General features: G+C 44.1%; 1 protein-coding gene across 1 annotated transcript in view; it reads left to right on the plus strand.

The window, feature by feature from the left end:
- The first annotated feature begins 8,611 nt into the window (after positions 1 to 8,611).
- AATF (apoptosis antagonizing transcription factor) overlaps positions 8,612 to 23,937 on the plus strand; it is a 55,146-nt gene continuing 39,820 nt past the window's right edge. The window contains exons 1-4 of the mRNA XM_055795458.1: positions 8,612 to 8,716; positions 11,096 to 11,284; positions 11,944 to 12,360; positions 13,002 to 13,139. Of these exons, the coding sequence (XP_055651433.1) occupies positions 8,632 to 8,716; positions 11,096 to 11,284; positions 11,944 to 12,360; positions 13,002 to 13,139 (829 nt within the window). The 5' untranslated portion in view covers positions 8,612 to 8,631. The remainder of the gene's footprint in view (positions 8,717 to 11,095; positions 11,285 to 11,943; positions 12,361 to 13,001; positions 13,140 to 23,937) is intronic.

The following is a 23,937-nucleotide window of genomic DNA, read 5'->3' on the forward strand; positions in this document are numbered from 1 at the left end:
GGGGAAAATTGTTTTGCTTTGCACTAGATACATACTAATTTTCTTGGAGGAAAATGAAACAAAAGAAGAAATCCTGGAACCTTATGAAATGACTGATTTAATGTTTTAACTATAAATCATTGCAGAATCCCAAATACTCGGTTCTTCAAAAGCAAAAGTCTTACTGATTCTGGGAGAACTTTGACCTGTGTTAGAAACAAAGAATTAGGTTCGGTTCTGAAAAGTCACTGATTTAAATGTTTTCCACCTGCTGAGCTATAAGAATGGGATGAACTATAATTGCATTATTTTCCTTCATCTCTCAACTAATCGTGACTCTGGCTGGCTTCTTTTTTATTTTATGTAGACACAGAAATTTACGCTAAAACTTAGACTTCTACATTCCCAGCGATTCAATTATTTATCTCTTTGGACTGAGGGGAAAAAAAAATCAAAATGCTTTAAAGTTGTATGATTTGTAATTTTCAATGGTGATTTTTTTTATTTTATTCACAACCTAGTTTCTATGCCCAGCAGAGGGGCCACCTAGATGAAGCAATAGTTCACTTTAAACACAAAATGTCTTATATAATAATATAAAGATAAAAACTATCTGCAAGGGATCTGTTAGTGTTTCTAAAAAAAAAATTCATGCTTTATTAAATACAGGGGAGACTTCTTAAACTCATGGACTCTGTGTCTAACTCATTTATTTGTCTTTTGTATTACTGCTCTGTTTTGTTGCTCCGTTTTGCATTTATATGAGCAAAGTAATGGGTGATCTATTTATTACAAACTTTTACTTATCTGGGCAAGTACTATGGATAAATACTGCTGTTTGCGCTTCTGGTCTATGCTGCTGCTTTATTGTTGAATCAATTATTTTAAATGGGAATTTCGCCAAATAGGCTTATTTTGTAGAAAACATGTCTGCCACGCGGTTTTTCTTTTTTATATATATTTTTCTTTCTTTTCTTTTCTTTTTTTTTCTTTTTTTTTTGCAACGAGGTACTTGTACAGAGTGTTCTGTGTTAATTTAGGCAGCGATGTGATACGGTTCAGTTTAGGTCAGTGGCTTGGAAAAGGGAGGGAGGAAAGCCTGTGGGTTTTCCGAAGCTCCTGTCCCCTCTGTAGGGGTTTTGCCCATCTTTGGGGGGGGGGAGCCCAGGAGCCGTTCCCATGCTTAAGGCTGAGCTTGTCCTTCAGTGCTTCCCGGGATCTGCTCTGGAGGCCCCAGCGCTTTGCAGATTTGAATTCTGTGCTCTTCAGAGCAAGCTCGGTGTTTCTGAAGACCCTAATCCAGCAACAATTGCACAGTCAAAACTGCCTTTGAAATCATTGTCACGTTGGGCTCTTGTAAGTCCTTGTTTACAAGAGCGTTTCCATTGACTTCGGCGCCGTTCCTTGGGTGAATAGGGGCTGCGGGAGGGGGGCCTGGAAAACCCGCGCGGATGGGGCTGCCGAGCACGGGTGGGCAACGTAGGGATGCGCAATGTCATTTCCAACGCGGTTTTAAAGTGATTACTCTCTTTTGATCTCTCCTTCCTGGGCTGCAGCGGGTGGCAGTGACCTTCACCGGGGTGCTGTGCCCCAGCAGAAGGTGCAGCCCGCACCGGCCCCCTCCTGCTGCCCCTGTGGGACACGAGTGGGCTTTAACCATGCGAGGCTGAGGACTTGTGCAAACTCTGCGTGTGAGGCCGTTTGCTAGGAAAAAGGCACAAGGCAAATACTGTAAGTACTATTCCTCCCAGCTAAGCTAGACGAAGGAAATGTTTTGAAGGACGGTGAGTTCCCAGTGTTCAAACAGCTTGGCGTTTGGCCCAAGAGGGTTGCATGCTGGGTGCCCCCGCCGTGATGCTCCTCTCTGCCCTATCCCTTCGTCTCCAGCCACTGCTGGTCCCTGTTCACTCAGGCCTTTGCTTGGGGAACGGTAGGGCATCCGCAAAGATCTGCATCCCAGGAGTAAGAACGTACTTAAATTACGATTTGTAGACAAATGATGTATGTTATTTTAATATGTGTATGTGTACCCAGATGCTGAGTGACGGGTACACGATACAAATCTATAAATAAATATAACTCAGAAATTTCTATCCGTGGTGATCTACGTGCTTTTGCCATCCTAGGAAGCGGCAGGTACTGCAGTGGCCTCTCAGGAGCGATTCCTTTGGCCATAGTCTGGGTTTTTTTTCCTGAGCAAGAATGTTGCATTTAAGCTTTGCATGTTCTTACAATATTAAACAGAAGCCTTTGCAGTCTCCCTTTCTGTTACTACTCCTAGTAGATAGATTCACATATATTAAGATTAAACAATTGATACATATCCTTAAATGCTGCTGAGGCTGTTGAGCTGGGAACAGGGAATTGCGATGCTGGAGCTGGTTCTGGAAGGTCTTTTCTTTGTGTCTGCTGTGGCACTGGGGTGTTCAGCATTCCTCGTGCCATCAGAATATCCACAAAGTTATACATGAAATTAACGGGACCCTTAAAAATATTTGTTTATTATAAATCCTTCTGGGATTGCTATCTTCTGCTTCTTTTTCAGTGGTATTTGTGGTGCTTTTAGCTATAGAGCATGGGGTCATGCTTAGAAAGAGGAGTTTGTTGTCTGGAGAGTTTTTCATTCTTTAAATGCAGAATTGTGATGCAGACATTGAAGAGTAAACGCGGCCTTACGGTTAGCTGCCTTCAGATGGCTGGCTGTCCCTGGCGTTGCTGTAAGTGGAACGGTAAGGGTGCTACTCTGAGGGCAACTGATTCTCCTGCAGTGTTGTCACCCCTCATGTGTAGGATCACAGAATGATGCACGTAGCTGGTTTTGTTTTGCATATCACAGTCCAGTTCCCAGAGAATCCCCTTGGCCGCCTGCATGAGGCTCCTGGGGACCAGGGGCACAAGTGGTCGCTCCTGACTCTTCTGTTCCAGGCTGCCTTCAAATTCAGGAGCAGCTCTGCTTTGACGGCACTTGGTGCACTCTTTAGAGAGCGTTTTTGGCAAATGTAAGAATTAATTATTTTTTTCCCCCTGATTGGCTTTAATACAAGCTTGCTTCCTGCAGAATCCGAACCTTCCCAGAGGCTGACGGTCTCTCACGTGGTTTGGAATGAAATACTTAGCTCTGCTCATCGAGGAAGCCCAAGTTTGCAGGACAGGTCTAGCGTGATTTTGTTGAAAGGTCTCTACGGCGTGAGAATCGTCATGCAGCACAGACCGTAAACGTGAGCTGGAACATACCACCCCCCCACCCCCCACCCCAACTCCTAGAGAGCTGGAGCGAGCCGCGTGCCGAGGTTTGCGGGGAATTGCTGGGAGCGATGCTTACGGCAGGTGCTGCCTTGCGTGGTGCTGGTGCTCAGCATTTCAAGAACGGCTGGGTGCCCGCGTGGCTGTGTGCACGACAGTGCACACGGGGAGGGCTTGTCTTGTGGATGAAGAATAGATTATTTTTTGTCTTTGCCTATAAAAGGTTTTCTTCTAGTTTTTAAATTGTCTCTAGGTGGCCTTTAAAATTCTTATCTGCTGGAAGCATCTTTAGGCTGTGCATCTATTCAGACACATGATATTCATTATATGTTTTGATGTAAGAACCGTTAAGGGTTGGTTAAATCTTTAAAACAATTGTGGATTTTGAACGAGTGATGGGTTAGGGCTGCCAGAAATATTCAATTAAATAAAAACACAGGAGAAAAATAGTAATAAATATTTATAAGGAGAGTGGTTTTTTAGGTACATAATCAAAAATTCCTGTTACGTAATTTATTTAGTGGATAGGTTTAATGTATGCTTTTTGCTGCTGCTCCCCAAATTTTTCCTGTTCCTTTTTCTCTTTTTATCTGACAAATTGTGTTGCTGATTTAAAAAGAAAATCTTAAATGAAACAGCATGGCTGAAATGAAAAAAAAGGCTGGTTTGGAAAATTACATTTGCTAGCCAAAGTGTTGGAAAGATAAGCTCAGCTCCGGCTCATAGCTATTTTTGGACGGCATGCAGTCCTCTGTATATGGGTCAAATTCTGCCGTTGATAATGCAATTCAATTAAATTCAGCAGACGCGACTCTGGCGCGTGTAATTCCCGTGGATCTGTATGGGAATCCCGTCGCAGATCGGTGCCTGCAGCCCACCTCGTTCCTACTGCTCTGCTGGCCAAGGTAGGGACCCGGCGCCAGGTGCCGCTGAACACAGGTTACACGGAGGAGCAGGGAATTACTCGGTGGTAGTGTCTGAATGGCTTTACATTTCCAACACGTTTCTTTATTTATATATTTAAGTAAAGAAATGCTCTGAAAAATGGATTCGTATTAATAACCTGTAATTACACAGACACACAAAGACGATACGGTCTTTCACTGCCAAAGCTACCATCTAATCTGACAATTTCCTAAATGATGACAAGCTCCACAAATACACAGGAGCAAAAGAAGCTGAGTGCGAAAAATTAAAAGTGCGCTTTTTTTTTTTTTTTTTTTTTTGTACTACAGGCTGTTGAAAATTCACTTGTTTACCTGTTCTGTGTTTAGGCTGTTATTTCCATTTTAGCAAACAAGCATGTAAAGAAAAAGTAAAATTAAGAAGGAAAATGCCAAAGCAATGATGTCAGTTAGTTTGATGGCTTCTGCTTATAGTTTATAAACAGGCAGAGGGTTTTACAGAATGTACCGCGATACATAGAAAGGCTTTCATGATCGTCTCAAATCAAAATGTATTGATATATTTTTTTGTACAAATATTCCCCTACATGATTATGAGTCCAGACCATGGCAGCATGGTTTGAGGGCATGTGAACTAGAAATTAAAACTGAGCCTGAGAGCCTGATTTAATTACCCTGCTAAGTGAAAGGCAAGAGAGAGAGAATAAAGAGCAAAGAAGGAGCCTCTGTTGGTGACATATTTTAACAATCCATTACTTCCGTATGCTGCATTTTCTGTTTGATGTTGGTGTATATGGACTGGCTCTCCTTATAAAAAAATTTGAATTAACAGCTCCTGCAGCTGTTTGAGTGCCCATCAGCAGTGCTGGGGCAACCTGAGCAAGCCCCAGCATGCGGGTCCCCCTTGCTCGTGCAGGGGAGGGGGCTGGCTGTGCAGGTCGGGGCGCAGCCTGCCTCTGCCCCTCACCCCTGTTCTGCGCCGATGCTGGCGATGGGTGCAGGACAGAAAAGAAACGGGTTTATAAGCTCTGCCAGAAGCCCTCGAGTTTCCAGCTGTACATTTTTGAATTTTAATGCATTGCTGGATTTGGGATTTATACTGAACTGTTGTCCCGCTTGTCTCAGTGGGTGAAATCCTCATCCCACTGGCATGAGTGGCAAAAACGCAGTCGACCTCAAGAAGCCCTTTTTTTTGCACACTGAAGGACTAATGCGACTCACTGTGGTTTTTTTATTAATTATATTGGTTATGTTTTATTTAACCATCACTAAAAGCCTCTCTCCCTTTATTAGCAGGGCTATTTACTATTTGTTAGGTTAGAAAACATCCCTTTTTCACTCTGTAAGAATGCAGGGGCTTGAAAATGCAATTATGCGGGGAGGGGGCGGGGTGGTGTCTCAGCACTAGTTCTTTGGTTAGGTGAGCAGTTAGTTACTCCTAAGTAAATGTTCAGGTAAGCACTTGTTTCTGCTACTTAATTTTCTACAGATTTATTTCTTCAGGCTCCTCCTTTTGTTTATATTGGCATCTTTTACTCTGGAAACAAAATACCTACAAGCTCCAAGAAAAAAAAAGGAAAACTAGAAGCCAAGCCAGGAAAGACACACTGTACACATCTCCTGTTTTATAAGCTTTGTGTTTTTATAAAGCCATGCCTTAGTAAAAAAAATAAATAACAGCGCTTAATTTCACATTGCTGGAGCAATGGCAAACCCACATAATATATAATGCAGAACATTATAGCTGTCAATCAGACCGTGATAACATAAATACAAACTACAAAAATAAAGTTGAAATAGGATTGAAATACTTAACAGCATAAAATCCAAGGGTTGGTTTCCCATGAGAAGGTGCATTTTCAGTAAACATTGTTTTTTCTATAAATTGAACTGTATATTGTCTTCCCAGTACATGGTATCACACAGTTGGATTGGGAGAATTGTGGAGTGCGTGGGAAGTGGGGGAGATGTTGGGGTTTTTCTCCTGGTCCCTCTGTCGCTGGTGGGCCGCAGTGAGGGGCTGCTGGCGGCGATGGTAATTAATGATATTCCTCTGCCCTCTGTAGGAAAGCTGCCTGCACTGAACACTGCTGCGCCACTGCCTGGCCCGCACCTCCCTGCCTTCTAATTAGAAATCATGTCCGGATTAATTTTTCTAGCATTTCAACAGCAGATGAGGAGTGGGGAAGAGCCTCGGCGCTGAGAAGAAGGGGGTGGGCGAGCTGCCTGTGGCGCGCATCCCCAGCCGGGCTCAGGCCGGCACCCAGCTCACGTTCACAGGTGGCTGCCGGCACACACCTGGGCACGGGGGGTGCAAAGCCCAGATCCTGGGGGGCAGGGTGACCCCTGGGGCGGTGCATGGGGGGTCTCAAGTGCAGACCCACCCCTGCAGCTCCGATTCGTGATGCTGCCTGGGGTCCTGGCTCCCCTGTCACAAACACGCACCAGCCCCCATTGCTGTTCCCGCTGCCAGCCCCGACCGTGTGTTCCAGGGCTGCCTCGTCCGCTAAGGGCCAGGAGAAACCACCTGGCAGATCCCGGAGAACCTTCTGGTCAATGCTCCGACCCGGCCGCTGCTGCTCCCAACCCCCGGCTGGCAGAAGTGCCCCAGGAGCTTTGGGTGCTGGTATGGACTCATCCAGGTTGGTGTAATGCTGGCGTAGGATCCACCTGGTGTAACTAACCCTGGTGTAAGGATCCACCTGGTGTAACTAAGCCTGGTGTAAAGATCCACCTGGTGTAACTAACCCTGCTGTAAGTATCCACCTGGTATAACTAACCCTGCTGTAAGGATCCACCTAGTGTAAGTAACCCTGGTGTAAAGATCCACCTGGTAAAACTAACTATGGTGTAAAGATCCACCTGGTGTAACTAACCCTGCTGTAAGGATCCACCTGGTATAACTAACCCTGGCGTAGGATCCACCGGGTGTAACTAACCCTGCTGTAAGGATCCACCTGGTGTAAGTAACCCTGGTGTAAAGATCCACCTGGTAAAACTAACTATGGTGTAAAGATCCACCTGGTGTAACTAACCCTGCTGTAAGGATCCACCTGGTATAACTAACCCTGGCGTAGGATCCACCGGGTGTAACTAACCCTGCTGTAAGGATCCACCTGGTGTAAGTAACCCTGGTGTAAAGATCCACCTGGTAAAACTAACTATGGTGTAAAGATCCACCTGGTGTAACTAACCCTGCTGTAAGGATCCACCTGGTATAACTAACCCTGGCATAGGATCCACCGGGTGTAACTAACCCTGCTGTAAGGATCCACCTGGTGTAAGTAACCCTGGTGTAAAGATCCACCTGGTAAAACTAACTATGGTGTAAAGATCCACCTGGTGTAACTAACCCTGCTGTAAGTATCCACCTGGTATAACTAACCCTGGCGTAGGATCCACCTGGTGTAACTAACCCTGCTGTAGGGTTCCACCTGGTGTAAATATCCCCCTGGTATAACTAACTATGGTGTAAAGATCCACCTGGTGTAACTAACCCTGCTGTAAGGATCCACCTGGTATAACTAACCCTGGCGTAGGATCCACCGGGTGTAACTAACCCTGCTGTAAGGATCCACCTGGTGTAAGTAACCCTGGTGTAAAGATCCACCTGGTAAAACTAACTATGGTGTAAAGATCCACCTGGTGTAACTAACCCTGCTGTAAGGATCCACCTGGTATAACTAACCCTGGCATAGGATCCACCGGGTGTAACTAACCCTGCTGTAAGGATCCACCTGGTGTAAGTAACCCTGGTGTAAAGATCCACCTGGTAAAACTAACTATGGTGTAAAGATCCACCTGGTGTAACTAACCCTGCTGTAAGTATCCACCTGGTATAACTAACCCTGGCGTAGGATCCACCTGGTGTAACTAACCCTGCTGTAGGGATCCACCTGGTGTAAATATCCCCCTGGTATAACTAACTATGGTGTAAAGATCCACCTGGTGTAACTAACCCTAGTGCAACTAACGCTGGTGTAAGGATCCACCTGGCATGACTAACCCTGGTGTAAGGATCCACCTGGTGTAACCAGTGTGCAAGGCCTGGGGCTCGCCGAAGCACCTGCCCTCCAGCAGGCGAGGGACCCAGCCTTCGGCCACCACACATTACCCTACGGGACAAGGAGTTCGTTAATTCAGTTATTAATTCAGTTCTGTGCAGCCAGTGGCGCTAAAAGAAGTGCAACGCTGACTTAAAAGAAATACTTGCAGTATTCGGAACTATACAGCAGAGCGTTGCTGCTGCACCAGTACCAGGGCAGTATTGAGGCGGGTAATTTTATTTATCGCTGTTTTCCCTGGCTGGGCACCTCAGCCCCGAGGCCCCTGGCGAAGCCCCGCGGCCCGCTGGGCCGGCTCCCCCCCAGCCACGGCGGCCCCGGGACCCCGGCCCCTGCGCTGCCGTCGGGCGGGCGGGCGCTAGGACCCGGCCCCGTCCCGCCGCTCCGCTCCGCTCTGCCCCGGCCCCGCCCCTCCCTCTCGCCCGCCCTCCCGTGAGAAGATGGCGGCGCCCTTGGCGCAGCAGCTGCAGGAGCTGCTCGACCCCCGGCCCAGCCTGCGCGACCCCGAGGACGACGCGGAGGAAGGTGAGGGAGGTCTGGGAGGAGGCTTTAACGGCCGCGGCTGGCGGGGGCGGGCTGGGGCGGCCCGGGCGCCGCCAGGACCTGCCGCACGTGGTGCCGCGGCGGCGCTGGGCCCAGGCCCGGGGCCCCCTCAGCCCCTCGGCCTCCTCCATCGCTGTCAGCCGCGGGCCGGGGCCGCTCCCCCCGCTGCGCCCCCAGCCCCGGGCCGCCCCCGCCCGCCAGGAGCCCGGGAGTGGGGCTGCGGCGGGGCCAGGGTTCCCTCAGCGGTCGGCGCTCTCTTAGGGATCGGGGCTCCCTCGGGGGCCGGCGCTCCCTCAGGGGGCTCCCTCGGGGATCGGGGCTCTCTCAGGGGCTGGTGCCCCCTCAGCACCACGCAGGCTCCCAGCAGGCCAGGCTGTGCGGGGCCAGACCGGGGAGTGGATCCGGCTGGAAATTGCCAGGGAAAGAGCCATAAAGGCACAGCGCCGGGGCAGGAGTGCTTCCCCCGCTGGGGCGCGGCGCGTGGTGGCAGCCCCCTCGGCACACCCCATGCCCCGAGCAGGCCGCAGCGCACCGCACCTGTGTCCTTTGACACTTGCCAGTGAGCAGTTGTCAATTTACATTTTTAATCGACCTCGTTTTGCCTTAGTTGTGATTTTTGAGACGTTTCGTCCCGTTCCCCGTGACATGTAGGTGGCGGTGTCATCTTCGAGGTTTCCAGGCTGGTGCCTCGCCTCTTGAGATAGCCAGTTCACCGTCACATGCAGGCAGCGCCTGGCTTTAGGAGGTGCGAGGCACAAGTCGTGGTAAACGTTGTGCCAGCTACCCTGGTTCTGCTATACAAGCATATATGAGAGCAGTAGTATCTTGCAAGCAACGTTTTAGTAACCCCTGAGGAAATTAGTGTAGTTAGCAAAGGCTTTTTCCCATTTTAGTAATCACAGTTTAGTTTCAGACTTCATACAGGGCGTAGATGTAGTGTTAGCAACATGGTGTAACAGTGGAGTTGGCAGTCCTGGGTTAACGGTGGGACTTGGTGATATTAAAGGTCTTTTCCAACCTAAATGATTCTGTGATTTTAGTGGTGCCAAGACTGAGAAGGCCAGAAGATCTGTCGAACGTCACAGGTCATTCTGCATCTGCCCCTCTTGCCTGGTCATTCCTTGGTGCTGAGCATCTCACCATCCTCCTGTACCTGGAGTGACAATATTTAGACCAGATCTTGTTGCTTTGGTTATGAGCAGGAGGTTTTTTTCCTTTCCCCCTGCTTCTGCTTCAAGTAAACACTGTATGTGAGGCATTAACATTTCCAAACACACATTAAAAGAGCACTTAGCGATGTTCAGCCAGTTGGATCACTCAATTGGTTGAACAAAGCTAACCCTGTAATTTTGCATACAGAGTGTCTTGCACATGAATGAAAATAGGGAGGGAGTACAGTATGATGTGTTTTCTTTGCTGGACTGTCCTATTCCTCTGTCTTGGAGAAGATGGGTATGAAAGAGATTAATAACCACAGTGAAATTAATTTATCTGTTTAGGCTTTCTAAAATGTTGACATATTTATATGGCTTGTATGTATAGCAAGAGGTCAAAGTGCATCTGAATTGCCTCTTTTAATCTGTAAGCGTGAAGTGAGTGAAGGCATTCCAGCTTCGCTGAGCCCTTCACCTGGAGGACTCTACTTCTCATGAGACCCTTGTGAATCCGTGGAAGGGCTTAGATAAGTCTAGGTTGTTTAGCACTTCATATGCGTTCTTTGAAATAAAGAGGAGTCAGGGAAGAAAGTGTAAATGTAGGCAATATTCATTAAAAAAAAAAATCGGCAGGATTTTTTTGGCGTTTGTAAATAAACATCAATCTCTGCATTGTGGGTGAGCCCTGTGGTACCAAGTGTGTAGACAGAGCAGTCCAGAGTACTGAGAGGGGCGTTTAAATTGGTCCGTTAACATCTCCCTTTCTCCTGCAAAGATTAACCTGTCAGGTGGGAGAACACCTTTGGCTGCAGAGAGGTCACAAGATGTTTTCTGGAAAATACCCTTAGAGCTGTCTTATCTCTTCTGCTAAGTCTGAAGTGTTACTTTCCTCAGTGGTTCCTAGGCCGGGCTGGTGTTGATCTACACAAAACCCAGCTTTGAGGCTTTTTCTCTGCCTTTGATTCCCCAGCAACCTTTCCCTCTTTGCAGAAAATTAGTGTACTGGCTTTCCTTTGCCCAGCAGGAAAGAGCTTTGCTCCCTCTCAAAACCCAAAAATCAGACTTTCATGTGAGGCCGTGTTGCCCTCCAGCTCACCTGTTTGTTTGTAGCGCATGAGGAGTTTTCCGTGGCCCCTTCCTGCAACGACTTGTAATTTGAAGCTCTCTTCAGTTTAGACACCCCTCCCTCTCTTTTTCTTCCCCACAGCTACAGTTGCTAAAGTGATTGACAAATTTGAGGATGAAACTGCAGATGACATTTTGCCTGTTGGTAACATACGAAAAAAAGTTTCAGCATCTCTCTTGGAAGCTGATAAAAGGTACAGTGGAAAGGCTACGTCTCGCAAAGCTTTGAGGGAAGAACTCTGGGGTGATGCTCTGTCTGAAGAAGGATCTGGTAAGAAATCTCATTTCTTTCCCCTTTTCAACAGACTAATCAAAATTCGATGTTGGCATGTTAACTGAGCTAGTGCTGTCTGTTGAACTGAGGTGACAAACTTAAGGTTCCCATTACAGGGCAATAAACAGATACAATGAAGTTGGACATCTTGAAGTGCCTTTCCAGAATTCAGGCTGTATTTTTTGGCCTGAGGGAAAGGGAAATCCTAAAGAGGAGGTCACTTCTATAAATTGAGGAAAGAGTGTGACTAAGTTTAAGGTGAGGTTCATGCACTGACTGAACATTGTGTGGAGGAAAAGAAACAGCTCCCATTTTTAAGCCAATATATCTTGGGGACTGCAAGTATATACAGATTCTTATATTAAAAATGCATATAGCAAATTCTGACCATGTTGTTTGCTTATCATGTCATTGTTTAGTGGGAAAGCTGAGCCATGGATCTACTAATCGTGGTGCAGAAAATGTGAGCTGAGATCTTTTTGTGAATATGGCCTTGCATTTCCATTTTTTAGCCAAAACAAAGAGTAGCATCATACCCAAATAAAATGGAATTTGGAGCTCAAGTAGCCCAAACCATTAGCTATTGATGATGCATCCTACAAAAGTGGCACATTCTGCTGGTAAGCAAATAATTTTTTTTCCCTTTTAATTGTTAGCTGAAGAAGCATTAGATGAATGGTACAGCAGCAGCGAAGATTCAGAAGAGGATGACAGCTTAGGCACTAAAACAAAGGAGAAGCCCAGCAGTGCTGGCAGTGACCAGGAGGATGACTTGGAAGATGATGAGGAGACAGATCTGTCTGTCAAGGCTAAGGCATCGAAGTTAAGTTTCCAGAATATCACAGACTTTGAGAAATTTACAGAGGGGATGGATGATACAGGAAGCAGTGAAGGGGAAGATGATGACGATTCCAGCATGGAAGAAGGAAGTGAGGAGGAGGAGTATGGGAGTGAAAACCACATTGATATAAAGGAAACCAAAGACAGTGAAGATGATGGGGGTGTGATGACATTCTCAAAAGGACAAGAGGATGAAGAAGTAGAAAAGGGAAAAGCTGTGAGGAACCAGCTAGGTTTGTGCATGTTTGCTTTGTGTTTTGACAAGACTTTCACCTTGCTGACACTATAGAAACTGGCCATGTTAGGAACCGCTTCACCATGTTAACATGCTGTTAGCATATTGCATGTGCATGCTACAGCAGCCCTAGTCATTTGCAAATGTTCTGCCAAATCTGCTGTGCAAGCTGATGTCACTGCTGCTGCAAAATCTCATGTTATGAAGTGCATTTATCCACTGGCTTAATTGAACCAGTACTGAATATATTTGTGGGATGGGGACATCCTACGCTAGTAGTGCTGTGCAATGATGCTGATACTGCTTCTGTTTCTTTTCAAAATATAATATTGAATGCAGTTTCTTCCTATCTGTCCTATTAAACTATCAAACTTCCACTTGCAGAATGTCCTTTTAACAGTAAAACAAAGGGATGGATCAGAGAATTGCAGTCAGGACCATAGGGTGGGATGCTGCTTGGTCCAGAGACGTTTTCTGGTACCAATTCTGTGCTGGGTCAGCGCATGCAAAGAATTGCCCTAACCTGGAGTAATTTAGCTCAAAGGAGAGGGCCTGTGCTGTTAAGTCAGCAGCTCCTTCAGAAGGAGCAAATGCTTTGGCTTGCTGAATAATTGTTTTATTTTCTCTTTTGTTATGAAGCACTGTGGGATCAATTATTGGAAGGGAGAATCAAGATGCAGAAGGCACTCATGACAGTCAACCGGCTTCCACAGCCAGATACCTACCCAATCTTCAGAAAGGAAGGTGGACAAGAATTTGACAATGCCGTCGAGAACTGTAAGAATTCTTTAACCTTTCTACTTTGGTTAGACTGCTGTAGCCAGTATGTTTTGCCTGTGGGGGAAAGTGAGGGCTTTGGGTTGCATGTCTTTAGTATTAGCTGTTGGTTTTTATTGCCTTAAACATTAATTAGATACTGTGCAAACAGAAACCAAAAACTGTTTGCTACCCCAAAGAAAATGTCTCCTGTCACCCGTGTGCGTATATGCCTAGTTGATCTCTGCTGGTGGCCTGTCATCACTTACGTGTTGTTGGTTAGTCTCAGCTCAAGTCCTGCTGTGATTTCTAGCTTGCTTATCAAATTTGGTTTGTGCTCTATCTTAGAAATAATAGGTTTGGTTATTGCTGTTGGGTGCCGCGTTAGGATGCTTCTTTGTCCAGAGACACCTTGTGGTACCAGTCTTGTGCTGGGTCAGTGAATACAAAGATTTGCCCTAACCAGGAGTAATGTAGCACAAAGGAGAGGGCCTGTGCTGTTTGATCAACAGCAAATATCTTTTCAGCTTGGAGCTGCTGCTTCTGTTTGTTTTTTTAGGATTACTATTAATGATACCAAACTGATGAAATTTGTACTCGATTCTCCAATATGGCAAATACAGTGTGCATGCTCCACTTGATAAGTGCAAAGTAGTCAAAAACCCCATAAAAGTGTGTTGTGGGTCTATTTAATTTTTAGGATTGGACGCCTTTTTTTCTAGTCTTAAGGAAATCCACAGGGAGATAAATGTCTGGTATGTTATCCTTAGGAATAAATGCTAACTACTTCAGGTATCGGTTGGTGCCCATTCCTCCCTGACATGTTATTTTCTGTCAAAACCCAGACAGATGACAGTATTTACAGAGCACAGATTGTTCTTTTTTCTGATCACACTGATCAGAAATTAATGAACTTCATAGGATATTCTTCCAGTGATTTGTGAATTATAAAGATAAGCTCAGTAGCATTTTAAAGCTTGCCAGGGTGGTTATCCCTTTCACTTCTATTTCTTCATTCCCAATCTTGAGATACTGTTGACTTCCCACAACGTTTGAGCCCCATAGGTGAGCACCCTGGGGAGCGTCACGAGAGGCTCCCTTATGGGAACCAGTTGGTAGGAAACACCATAGTGGTGCCTGCAGCCTTTCATGTTAAAGGCCGGAGGTGCATTGGGGCCATCTGCCTGGCTGTGGTTGTATATCCACTCAGCCACACCGTGCCAGTCGGTACATGCTGTAGCGATACCTGTGCGTGGAGAAATTTTGGCCTGGGCTGGCACAAGTCATCTTAAAACTGGGTTAGGAACTTCCACAATCATTGAACTTGACCCTGAATCTTGCCCCTACACCAAGTTTTGACTCGTCTTACAGCTTACGCCTGATTTGAACATGGCAGCTAATCAGCTTATCTGCAGTTAGAGCAGATGAGATAGTTTATATTTTAAAGTTAGCTCTGCTGCTTTAAATGAAATGATTAAAGAAAGAAAGGCAAACTCCCAACAATACTAAGCTGACCTTTCAGTGAAATACATGTTATTAATGTATTTAATGAGATGCATTACAAACTGCACTGAGCACCATGTTTCATTACAGGTCTAAAATGCAATATCATTAAAGACCTTTAACAGAAACAATGGTTGACATTTTGATATTTCCCATAAGCAAAATACATCCAAGAACATGGAGTATAATACTGTACACGGTACAGCAGAGAGGCTAATCTCTCAGTTGTCCAGAACACTAAAGGAAAATCCACTGTTAATAACTGCTCAGTGATTCCCTGCCCACCCTCTTCTCATAATCTGAACAGGAAAGTTGCCTTGGTACACTCTGATGTTTCTGGTAGCCTGGGTTCATGTTCTGTATTTCATCTGTAAAGACAGCAAGAAAATAAAGCTGGATGGACCTGTGCAAATTCAGCAGAGGAAGTGCTCGGACTGACAGACCAGAAAATAATGAATGTAGGAACATTCTTCTACTACTGCACTTGTTTAGTGTTCTGTGGCGCTTTCTAAGGGACGAAAGTTATATTCCTTCTTTTACTTATATATTTATATTTTAATTAAATCTGGAACTCTACATAAAGTAGGTTACAATAAATAGTAATTTTTTATAAGCTACGCTATTGTCCAGTGCAGCTACCTTTCACTGCCTTGCAAAGATGCTCTTTGCAGAAGTTACAAAGTGCCAAACATGAAATAAGGAGTAAACTTATATGTGAAGATCTTATGAAAGACTAGGGGGTGTAGCTGGTGTTACGTGGCAAGGACCCATTTCTCTCAGTTTGCTGTGTTGGGCGCTGTGAGAGGGACTCATGTCCAATCGACAGCTAGAGCTTTACCTGGTGGGCAGTCTGAGCTGTGTTACATTGTCACTCACAGAGCTTCTGCCTGGATAACAGGGCTGTGACCTGTTGGTTCAGGAGGTGAAACAAAGTCCTTTCTGAAAATATACATCATGATACATTTAAAGTTCTTTCATGAATTGATGCACCTCGATTTACAAGAAGGGGAAAAAAAATCTCACTTATTATAAATCACCTTCCAGTAAAAGTCTTAGTTTTTAGCTGATCAAGTGGTTTGGTGTAGTGGCTTCTATAAAAACAAATTTTTTTTTACTCGATTTTGAACAGTGATGTAATGGGCTGGGTGAACATTTGTGGACTCCTGAGTTCTCATCCCAGTTGCATTACCAGCTTATGGGTAGGATCCCATTCCTCAGGCTGGAAAAATTAGAAGAACTGTGCAGGAGAAAGTTTAAAAGATGAGTGGAAGAGAGGACTTCGTAAGTACTGAATCTTGAGATAATCGTGACATTGACACTGTTTTGGACTGGATGATACTCTTCTTTCAGGGAAGCCTCAGCACTTCTTTCCAAATCCAGAAAATACATTTGGCGTGCTTTCAGTCACCTTCATGGAGTACATGGAAATGATTTCGCGTTCAAGTTGCACAAAGCATTTGGTGCCAAAAGTCCTGACTCTGGGTGTACACTATAGCCAGCTGAAGGCAGGATGGCACGGACAGGTCTTGGCACCCCGGTCTCTCTGAGGCCCTGGACAAGTCCCTTGCATGTCTTTGAAAGCTGCCCCAAATGCTTTCAGTGACTTATCCCAATTCCTTCCATTTCTCATGAAATTTCTGCTCTATGCTCACAGGAGGGAAGAATTTTTTGAAATGGAAAATGGTCCTTCGAGTATTTGCCTCTTTGGTATCTCCCACTTGTGACAACCCTTGATGCAGCCAGTGGTGGTAGGGAAATTCCCTGAGGGTTTGAGTATAATTGTGTTAAAGAGTAGACAGCAATGCTCAACAGAATTTGCAGTTTTAAAGCCAGATCTGAGTGAAAATGGTAAGGTCGTGCATGTTTTCCAAATTTTGAGATTGGAGGTTACAAAACCTCAAGTGTTTGATTTATTATTTTTGTAATCTTTTATGAAATAATTTTTAAAAAACAAATGATACAGTGTGCTTTGGACAGTCTTGGATTCCTGAGATCTCAGGTTCTGGTGGATGATTTACTGCAAAATTGCTTATAAATTGAAGTAGAAAATGTTTTGCAGACCTGGCAGCTTTCAGGCTTCACACCCATTTGTCACCCAGCATTTCCCTTTGTGTATAGAACAAGAATTAATTAGGCTGCACTGCAGGAAAAGTTTATGGCCATAATTTATATAGGATGAATTTCTGTTTAAAGAGACAGCATTGCTTTGTTTGCACTGTCTTACTTTTTCTTTCCTTTTTTTTTTTTTTAATCTTTAATTATATTCCAGATTTTTTTCTGTCACCCCTTTTTACATACAAATTGGAGACCGAACTGTGGTCATGGAGCTCATGTTTATTCCTGTTTTGCATCCATGGAGAAAGTCTGAATGGTTTTTAATACTGAAATCACAGTGGCTGTGCGCTGAATGCGGGAATGTGGTGCAAATGTTTAACGTTTAATGCACTGCACACGTGAACTCCCACAGCTTACGTGTCTGAGATGCTGCTGCCTGGAGTGGTCTGTTTCTCCAAGATACATTTGTATTCTCTTGCACCGTATCTTCCAGTCTAGTCCAGGGCTTGAGATGTTGCCTCTGTTTGGGGTCTTGCACGTTCAATTAATGTTTTTCATAATCAATGCAAGTCAGAATTTGCAATCTGCTCCTGATTTGCACATTAAAGAGACCCATTAATTAAAAATTCCAATCCCTGGCATGTTCCCGCAGGATCCTTGCATTATTTACATAGAAAAAGAGTGCAAGGTGCAAGTTTCTGTGCTGTGTCTCTGCACAGATTGCATGCCTGCCATTCATATTTCTGTGTATGTTTTCAAGGGGGAGGAAGGTTAGGAGTGGATTTCATGAAAATGTCACCAAAAATTACCTCAAGGGCAAGAAAGAGCCAAAGAAGAGGTGGAAGCAACATTAGTGAAGCCACATCCAATGTCAGGAATTAACAGTTCCTAGGTATGAGGCTTGTTATGTTAAATCTTGATACAGTGACAAAACCCTCACAGCTAACTGGGGGGCAGGGGGGCAGCAGGAGCTTTAAGAAATGGTATCTCTCAATCGAGAAAGGCTAGAAGCTATTGTTCTATGTGCCCTGGGTAGCTAGGCTTCCCGATACAGTCATGTAGCTCTGTTTCTGCTATTTTAATTACTTTCTCTTTATAATTCTGGTTAAAAATACTAAGCTGGGAATTTTTCAGTGACTAGTAATTTATGCTCCACAAAAAGAGCTGGGAAATCTAGCTTTTAAATAGTGTAATATGTTATTTTAAGTTTTTAGTTGGCAAGATGAGGAGTTAAAAACATAGGGGAACTCGGGTGAGGATCTTGCGGAAGGCAAGATGCTGGTGGAAATCGCAAGACTTTAGAGGGACGAGTAGTTGTATATGTTTTCATATGTATATGCTTTCACTTTCCAAGAGTTCAATAGGTCCCTGAAATGTACACTACTGGCTGAATTTTTGTGTGGTTGTGGTTTTTTGTTGGTTGGTTGGTTGTTTTTTTGCTTTGACTTAATCTGTCAGTGGGTTAAGAGAAAATACTGGAATCCTGCATTTCTATTTTTCAGCATAAGCTCGAGATAAATTGTTATGGAGAAATGGAGAAAATGCTGGTTTTGGTAAAAGTAGATATGCAGGGTCTGTAAGAATGGATTTGCTTGCTGAAGGAACAGAAAGTGGGGACAACAAAAATTAACTGTTATTTACACTTTGTAGAGCTGTGGAGAAGTTATACAAAGGTTTGTGATCAATAAGAAAATAAACTTGAATAAAGTGAATCAAAAAAAAAAAATCAAATTAAATGCTCCATGTGCTTGCAAGGCCATTATCCCCAAACCTGCTTGGATTATTAATGTTTTAATGGAGCAGCAGCAGTGAGCTCTGCTTAGCAGCGGCCTGAACTTTTCAGCACAGTGCCTTGTCTACTGCTAATAGATACAGAATTGTATACAGCTTTTTAAATTCTGCTGAAATTTGTGCATCTTTTCTTAACTGACAGTGATGTTTGAACTTTGATTTGTATTCCCTGTAGTCAGCTAGGTCTTATTTTCCTGATGACTGTGATGTTACCCTAGACGATTCATCCATGGACATCCTCTGTGGCTGCGAGCTAGTGGCATTGCATCCATGCATGGAACACAATACCAGTGTTCCTTGTGTCCAAGGAGGGTGCATTATCCAGAAAAAACATTGTCTCCCCCATTATAGAGCATTTCTGTGGTATCCCCTTTGAAATTCCTCCAGAAGAATTGTTGCATTGGGCTCACAAAAGAGATGAGCTTGTATTGGAGTCAGGGCGTTGAAGAGTGCTGCAGTTAGCACAGCAGGCTGATGAGCGATGCTGCAGCCCGTGACCTTGTTCGCTCTAGAAGCAGACTGCACCAGGGCCTGAGGACAGTAGAATAGTGCATTCTTGCCTCTTGGGAATAAGTTAAATGCAGTGATGGAGACCAGTATCCTACCAGCAGTGCTCCTTGCAGCCTGTATGGTGTTGCAGATAGCGTGTTTCTTTGTGGCCGCTCTAGGGGTGCAGTTACACCTTGAAATAGGAAATGGCAGTTGCTGCCTGAACAGTGGTTCCCAGTCCTGCCTTTCCTTCTCCATACTGAGTGTGGACTGCAGAATGGTAGACCGCGTGCAACTTTTACATCCTTCAACATGTGTTTTAAATGGGGTGCTGTGAAGAAAATTTATTCAAAAGAAAGATGTGGAAAGATGAAACAAGGGAAACGAGTGTGAGCTATGTGGAAAGTTTGTAGGAAGCAATCCTTATATGAATAATCTTACCATAGCCAGTTTCTTCAGCTCAGAGTCAGTTGCTGGATAAATTGTATTACATATTGCTTAGTTATTAGTTACCCTTAAGGTGTTACGTGTCTGAGGTGCAGCTAGCTGGAGGTTGCTGTTTAATCCTGTTTTATTAAAAAGTAGAGCCAAAAGGAGCACTTCCAGAACTTTGCAGGACTTGCCTGGGACTGCACAAGGCTGGGCATTTGTTGTCTTCTGGGAGATGAAGGAGATGCTGACTTTTTTATTCCTGTAATGTGAGGTCCAGGCAAACACTTTTCCTGACCCAGAAAAGTCTGTTTCGGGGGGGGGAAATAGGTGCATTTGTAGCCAGAGTGCTGGCAAAGGACTATGCTTCCACCTGGAGCTGTGTGGACCTTTCTAGTAATTGCCTGAGTTGGGCTCTTGGTACGCCAGGTTGGTTAACTGCTCCCGTGACAAATATCTGTGGCTTGTGACTGAACAGCACATTTGTGGATGAGGCCTCTTAAGGATGTGATTAAGAATCCCACTTACATTCATTGCCAGCAGGAGACCTCCAAAGATGCCATGTGTTTTCTGGTTTTACATTCTTGCATATTAAACATTGCTGTATAAATGCTTAACACTTAGTATCTTTCTTTTCTTCTGAGTTGGTTCTGTAATATTTTGCTGAAAAGGGACTCAACACTGGGAGAGATTCTATTTAGTATCTCTTCAGTGTATGTTTGTTTGTTGGTTCTCAGTGTCTTTTTAATAGAGGATTTTTGCTGGGTTCTGTTCCTCTGATTCCTGGTCCTTAAAAAAAGTAGTAACTACATTCTGTACAACATCCAGGTAAGTCATGTCGAAGAAGCTCATTAAGCATTGACTAACTTTGAATAAGATAAGCCTGCTTTAGGTACTGGAGAACCTGTTTACTTCTACGCATCCTCCTCTCCACTTGTGCAGCATGCTCTGTCTGATGGGCTCACCCTCTGCCTCGCTCCTTGGCTGCACCTGGTTGTCGTTTTACACATCTGGTTAGAGAAAAGCTGTCAGATGAAATGTGCTTTGTTGACACAGGCTCCGGATTTTTCGGAGAAGCCTGCAGGAATCGGCTGCCAATAATTCACTGATAATTTTGTTATCATCTGTATTTGTGGATTACTTTTAAAACTAAAATGCATCCATACGTACATCTGGAGATGATAATGCATTAGTACAGAGCAGGGTAGGTGTCACAGGGGAGTGGGGGAGGAACTGAGGCACAGGGAGATTACACAGTTTCCAGAGGCACAGAGCAGTTACAGGATTAATTGGTGCTAGGCAAGATCATGGACTTAAATATATTCTTGCTTTGAAGATTTTACTGGGAGCCTGCACAAATGTGTGACAGCAGAACTGAGTTTCAAGCCTGAGTGTAAATTATTGTGATCAGATCTAGCCCACTTAAAACTGGTAGTTCATTTTAATTGAATTGTATTAGTCTAGACACTTTATGAATACAAAAAACATCATGCTTGTCGATTCATGCAGGGTTGAATTTGATTTAAATGGATGTGGATGCAGGTGTCCCCAAATTTCACCTTTCCTCTCTGATCTAATGAAGAATCTATTCAACTCCTTTTGGGACTGAGCCAAAGCCTGTTGACATTAATGAAGACTTTTCTCTCAACTGAAATAAATGAATGAATTGGAGCCTTTTCTAGAAATTTTACTGTAATGATCCTGTGCCATTGAGAGCTTTTAGTAAAAACTGGGGTCAGTAAGGGTGATACACTCCTGGGCTCACGGTTGGCCATTCTGCATATGTGCCAGCAAGTGAGATGGTAGAGATACAAAGTGAGACGCTTTAGACAAAGGCACAGGTCTTGGTTTTGGAGATCTGTTGTTGTTCGTGTGTGTTTGGTTTGGTAATGGGGGTGTGTGATGTTTTGTGCATGTGCAGAATTTGGGCTTTGCAAGGTCCCAGGAAAATGTTTTGTGACTTCTTGTTACTGTCTGTGAATTGTTCAGAAATTCTGTGTGGGAGGTAGTGGAGAAGTGCTGGATGTTTATTTCACGTATAGTTTGGGACTTTTTTTTCCAGAAAAAAAAACCCTCTTGCCCTTCCTCACTGAGTGCCAAGTGTGGTATTTAGTCTTTTTTGAGCGGAATTTTTGTCTGCTTCTCTTGTACAGATGTGGTAAAAAGGAAATGCTCCCATTCTGTAGGTTATCTCCATAGCCATACGTGTTGGACACTATTGGCGTTTGAGGTTTACTTTAAAGCTGTCATGAATTCTTGTGCAAGAAATGGTAGGAGAGTCCGTAGTTGTTGATCCCGTACAGCCAAACTCTGGACCATGGGATTACACCACACTTAAAGCACATCAAATAGGTTTGCCTACACTTGAGCTTCCCAGGATAATTAGTAGCTAATTAAATTGAGTTTAGCTAAATACTTGTGCATGTTAGCTTGTATACTCCACAAAAAAGATGCAGGGAAACAAAGGCTTGCAGAGCATCCAGACAAGCATGTGCAAATGTCAGCTAACTCGGATTAATTGGCAATTGGTTACCTTGAGATGGAAACTCGGTGCTTGTCATGATAAATATAATTAATGGCCTGGTATTATGTGGAGAGGTCAGTCTAGATGGGCTAATGTTCCATTCTGGCCTTAATATCTAGATAACTATGAAATTTCACATTTCCTCTTCCTTTCTCATTCTTGCATATGTACTTGGGGATTCCTGCCTCGCAGAGACGGGAGTGCATGCTGTCAGCTTCTTTACATTTACAGTAATGTAAAACATCAGTTTTTATAAATCTCATTTTTACAAGCCCCATCCCCTCCCTGGTTTGGACTGATATCAGGAGATGATGGTTGAGGCAAATCAGTAGAGCATGAACTTCATGGAAGTGTTTCTCTTTCCCTTCTCAGCTTTCCCCCTCCCCCAGTCCCCACTAATAAAATCCTTGAATACCAAACCTTTTATTCTGTTGTTGCATCTAGTTATTTTCTTTACTTTTAGCAAACTCATCTGTGTCTGATCCTGTTGTCCTTACTGTCAAATGCAGTCATATTAGAGTGAAAGGGCTAAATTGAGTCTGTTCTGTAACTCTTTGGGAGTCAGTTGAACTGCTTGTGTGAAAGAGGTTTGCAGCATTGGCTCCTTTGTGCTGAAGGAATACAATTTTCCCCTCTGCAAAGGCTTTGCATCATTTGCATTCCAATGGAACCAGCAAATTGGGCCTTCGGTGTGGAGCAGACCTTTTTATTGCAATTGGCAGAAAAGTCGACCTTTTCCTACTGTCATTTGATAAAATTCCACAATCTTGGTGTTTTGGGAAGCATGAAGGGAATGTTACTCCCATAATTCCCTAAAATGACCTGTACAGATTTACAAGTGCTTTGTGCTAGGATTCAGCTTAAGTGCGTGAGAAATGTGTATGTAACTATACCACCTCTAAAAAAAATCAGATCACTCTCTGCTGCCAGAGGGCTCTAGGCTGGCTGGTGTAGCTTCTGTCTGATGCTTATCAGTAGCCTTCTGCTTCTGTGCCATCTTGGGTTTGGGGCACCAGGATGTTCACTGTCTGAAGATAGTGATAGTCCTGCCTGCACCATGTTGTTGCTCCTAGGGTTAGTTATGCAGCGGGAATTACAGAAAAGCTGTTGTCCAAAGCCCTGTGTTTAAGATGCAATACCTGGAGGAATTCCCCCCGCCTTTTCCTGGCTGGTAATGTTGCTCTGCTGTTGGGAATATAGAGCAAGCTCCAAAAGTAATACTGACAGACTTCAGAATTATGATACACTGGAGCTCTGGCGTAATTCTTTGTTGAAGAAGTTAGAGGCCTAAAATGTTAAGGCTTATTGTTATTCTGAGTTGATAATCTCTGCCTTGCTTTAATAATTTTTCCTCATGCCTGGATAGCCTGCGAGTTGCACAATAATCACTCACACAGCTTTGTAATCAATGCCCAAAGTAATAGGATTCCGCTGGCCAACGGCAATTAATAAATTTGTGTCTTTTTTAAAACACTAGCAAGTCGGGCCTGAAATACGACTGACTGGCTTTCCTCATTTGCATATTTATTGCAGTGGAAAAATTCTTGCCGAATGATTGATGTTGAGCCTGCCTCTTGAATTCCAAACAGCACATTATTATGAAATGAAAAATGCCGGCCATACAGTTGATTAAAGTTGAAGACAGTGGAATCGGTGTTTTTTAAGATTGTGGGAGAATTAAAGGCATATTTTAATAGATGTTGACAAGAAGTGAACTAACAAAAGCAAAGCAAAGGATTTGCTTGAAAAGATTTAATCAAACGTGTTTCGTGGGGGATTAATTGCTGGGGATGACTAGTGCAAGTGGCTGGCTTGTGGATTTGAATGAGAAGTATTGTTCTCAGGCCAGCATATTGAGTGCCATTTTGACCTGTAGTTTAACTCCTGTCCCACAGTCGTTTGAAAGGAGTGAAAATTTCCCCTCTTCATCTGAATGTTGGGATAAACGCATGTACCAGATAAAGATACTCTTCATTATGTACGGCTATTAAAATAAAAGAGGCTTGATTCCTCTCCTTCTATTTATTT

The sequence above is a fragment of the Falco peregrinus genome, chromosome 2, assembly GCF_023634155.1.
Source record: "Falco peregrinus isolate bFalPer1 chromosome 2, bFalPer1.pri, whole genome shotgun sequence".
In the NCBI taxonomy this organism is placed as follows: domain Eukaryota; kingdom Metazoa; phylum Chordata; class Aves; order Falconiformes; family Falconidae; genus Falco; species Falco peregrinus.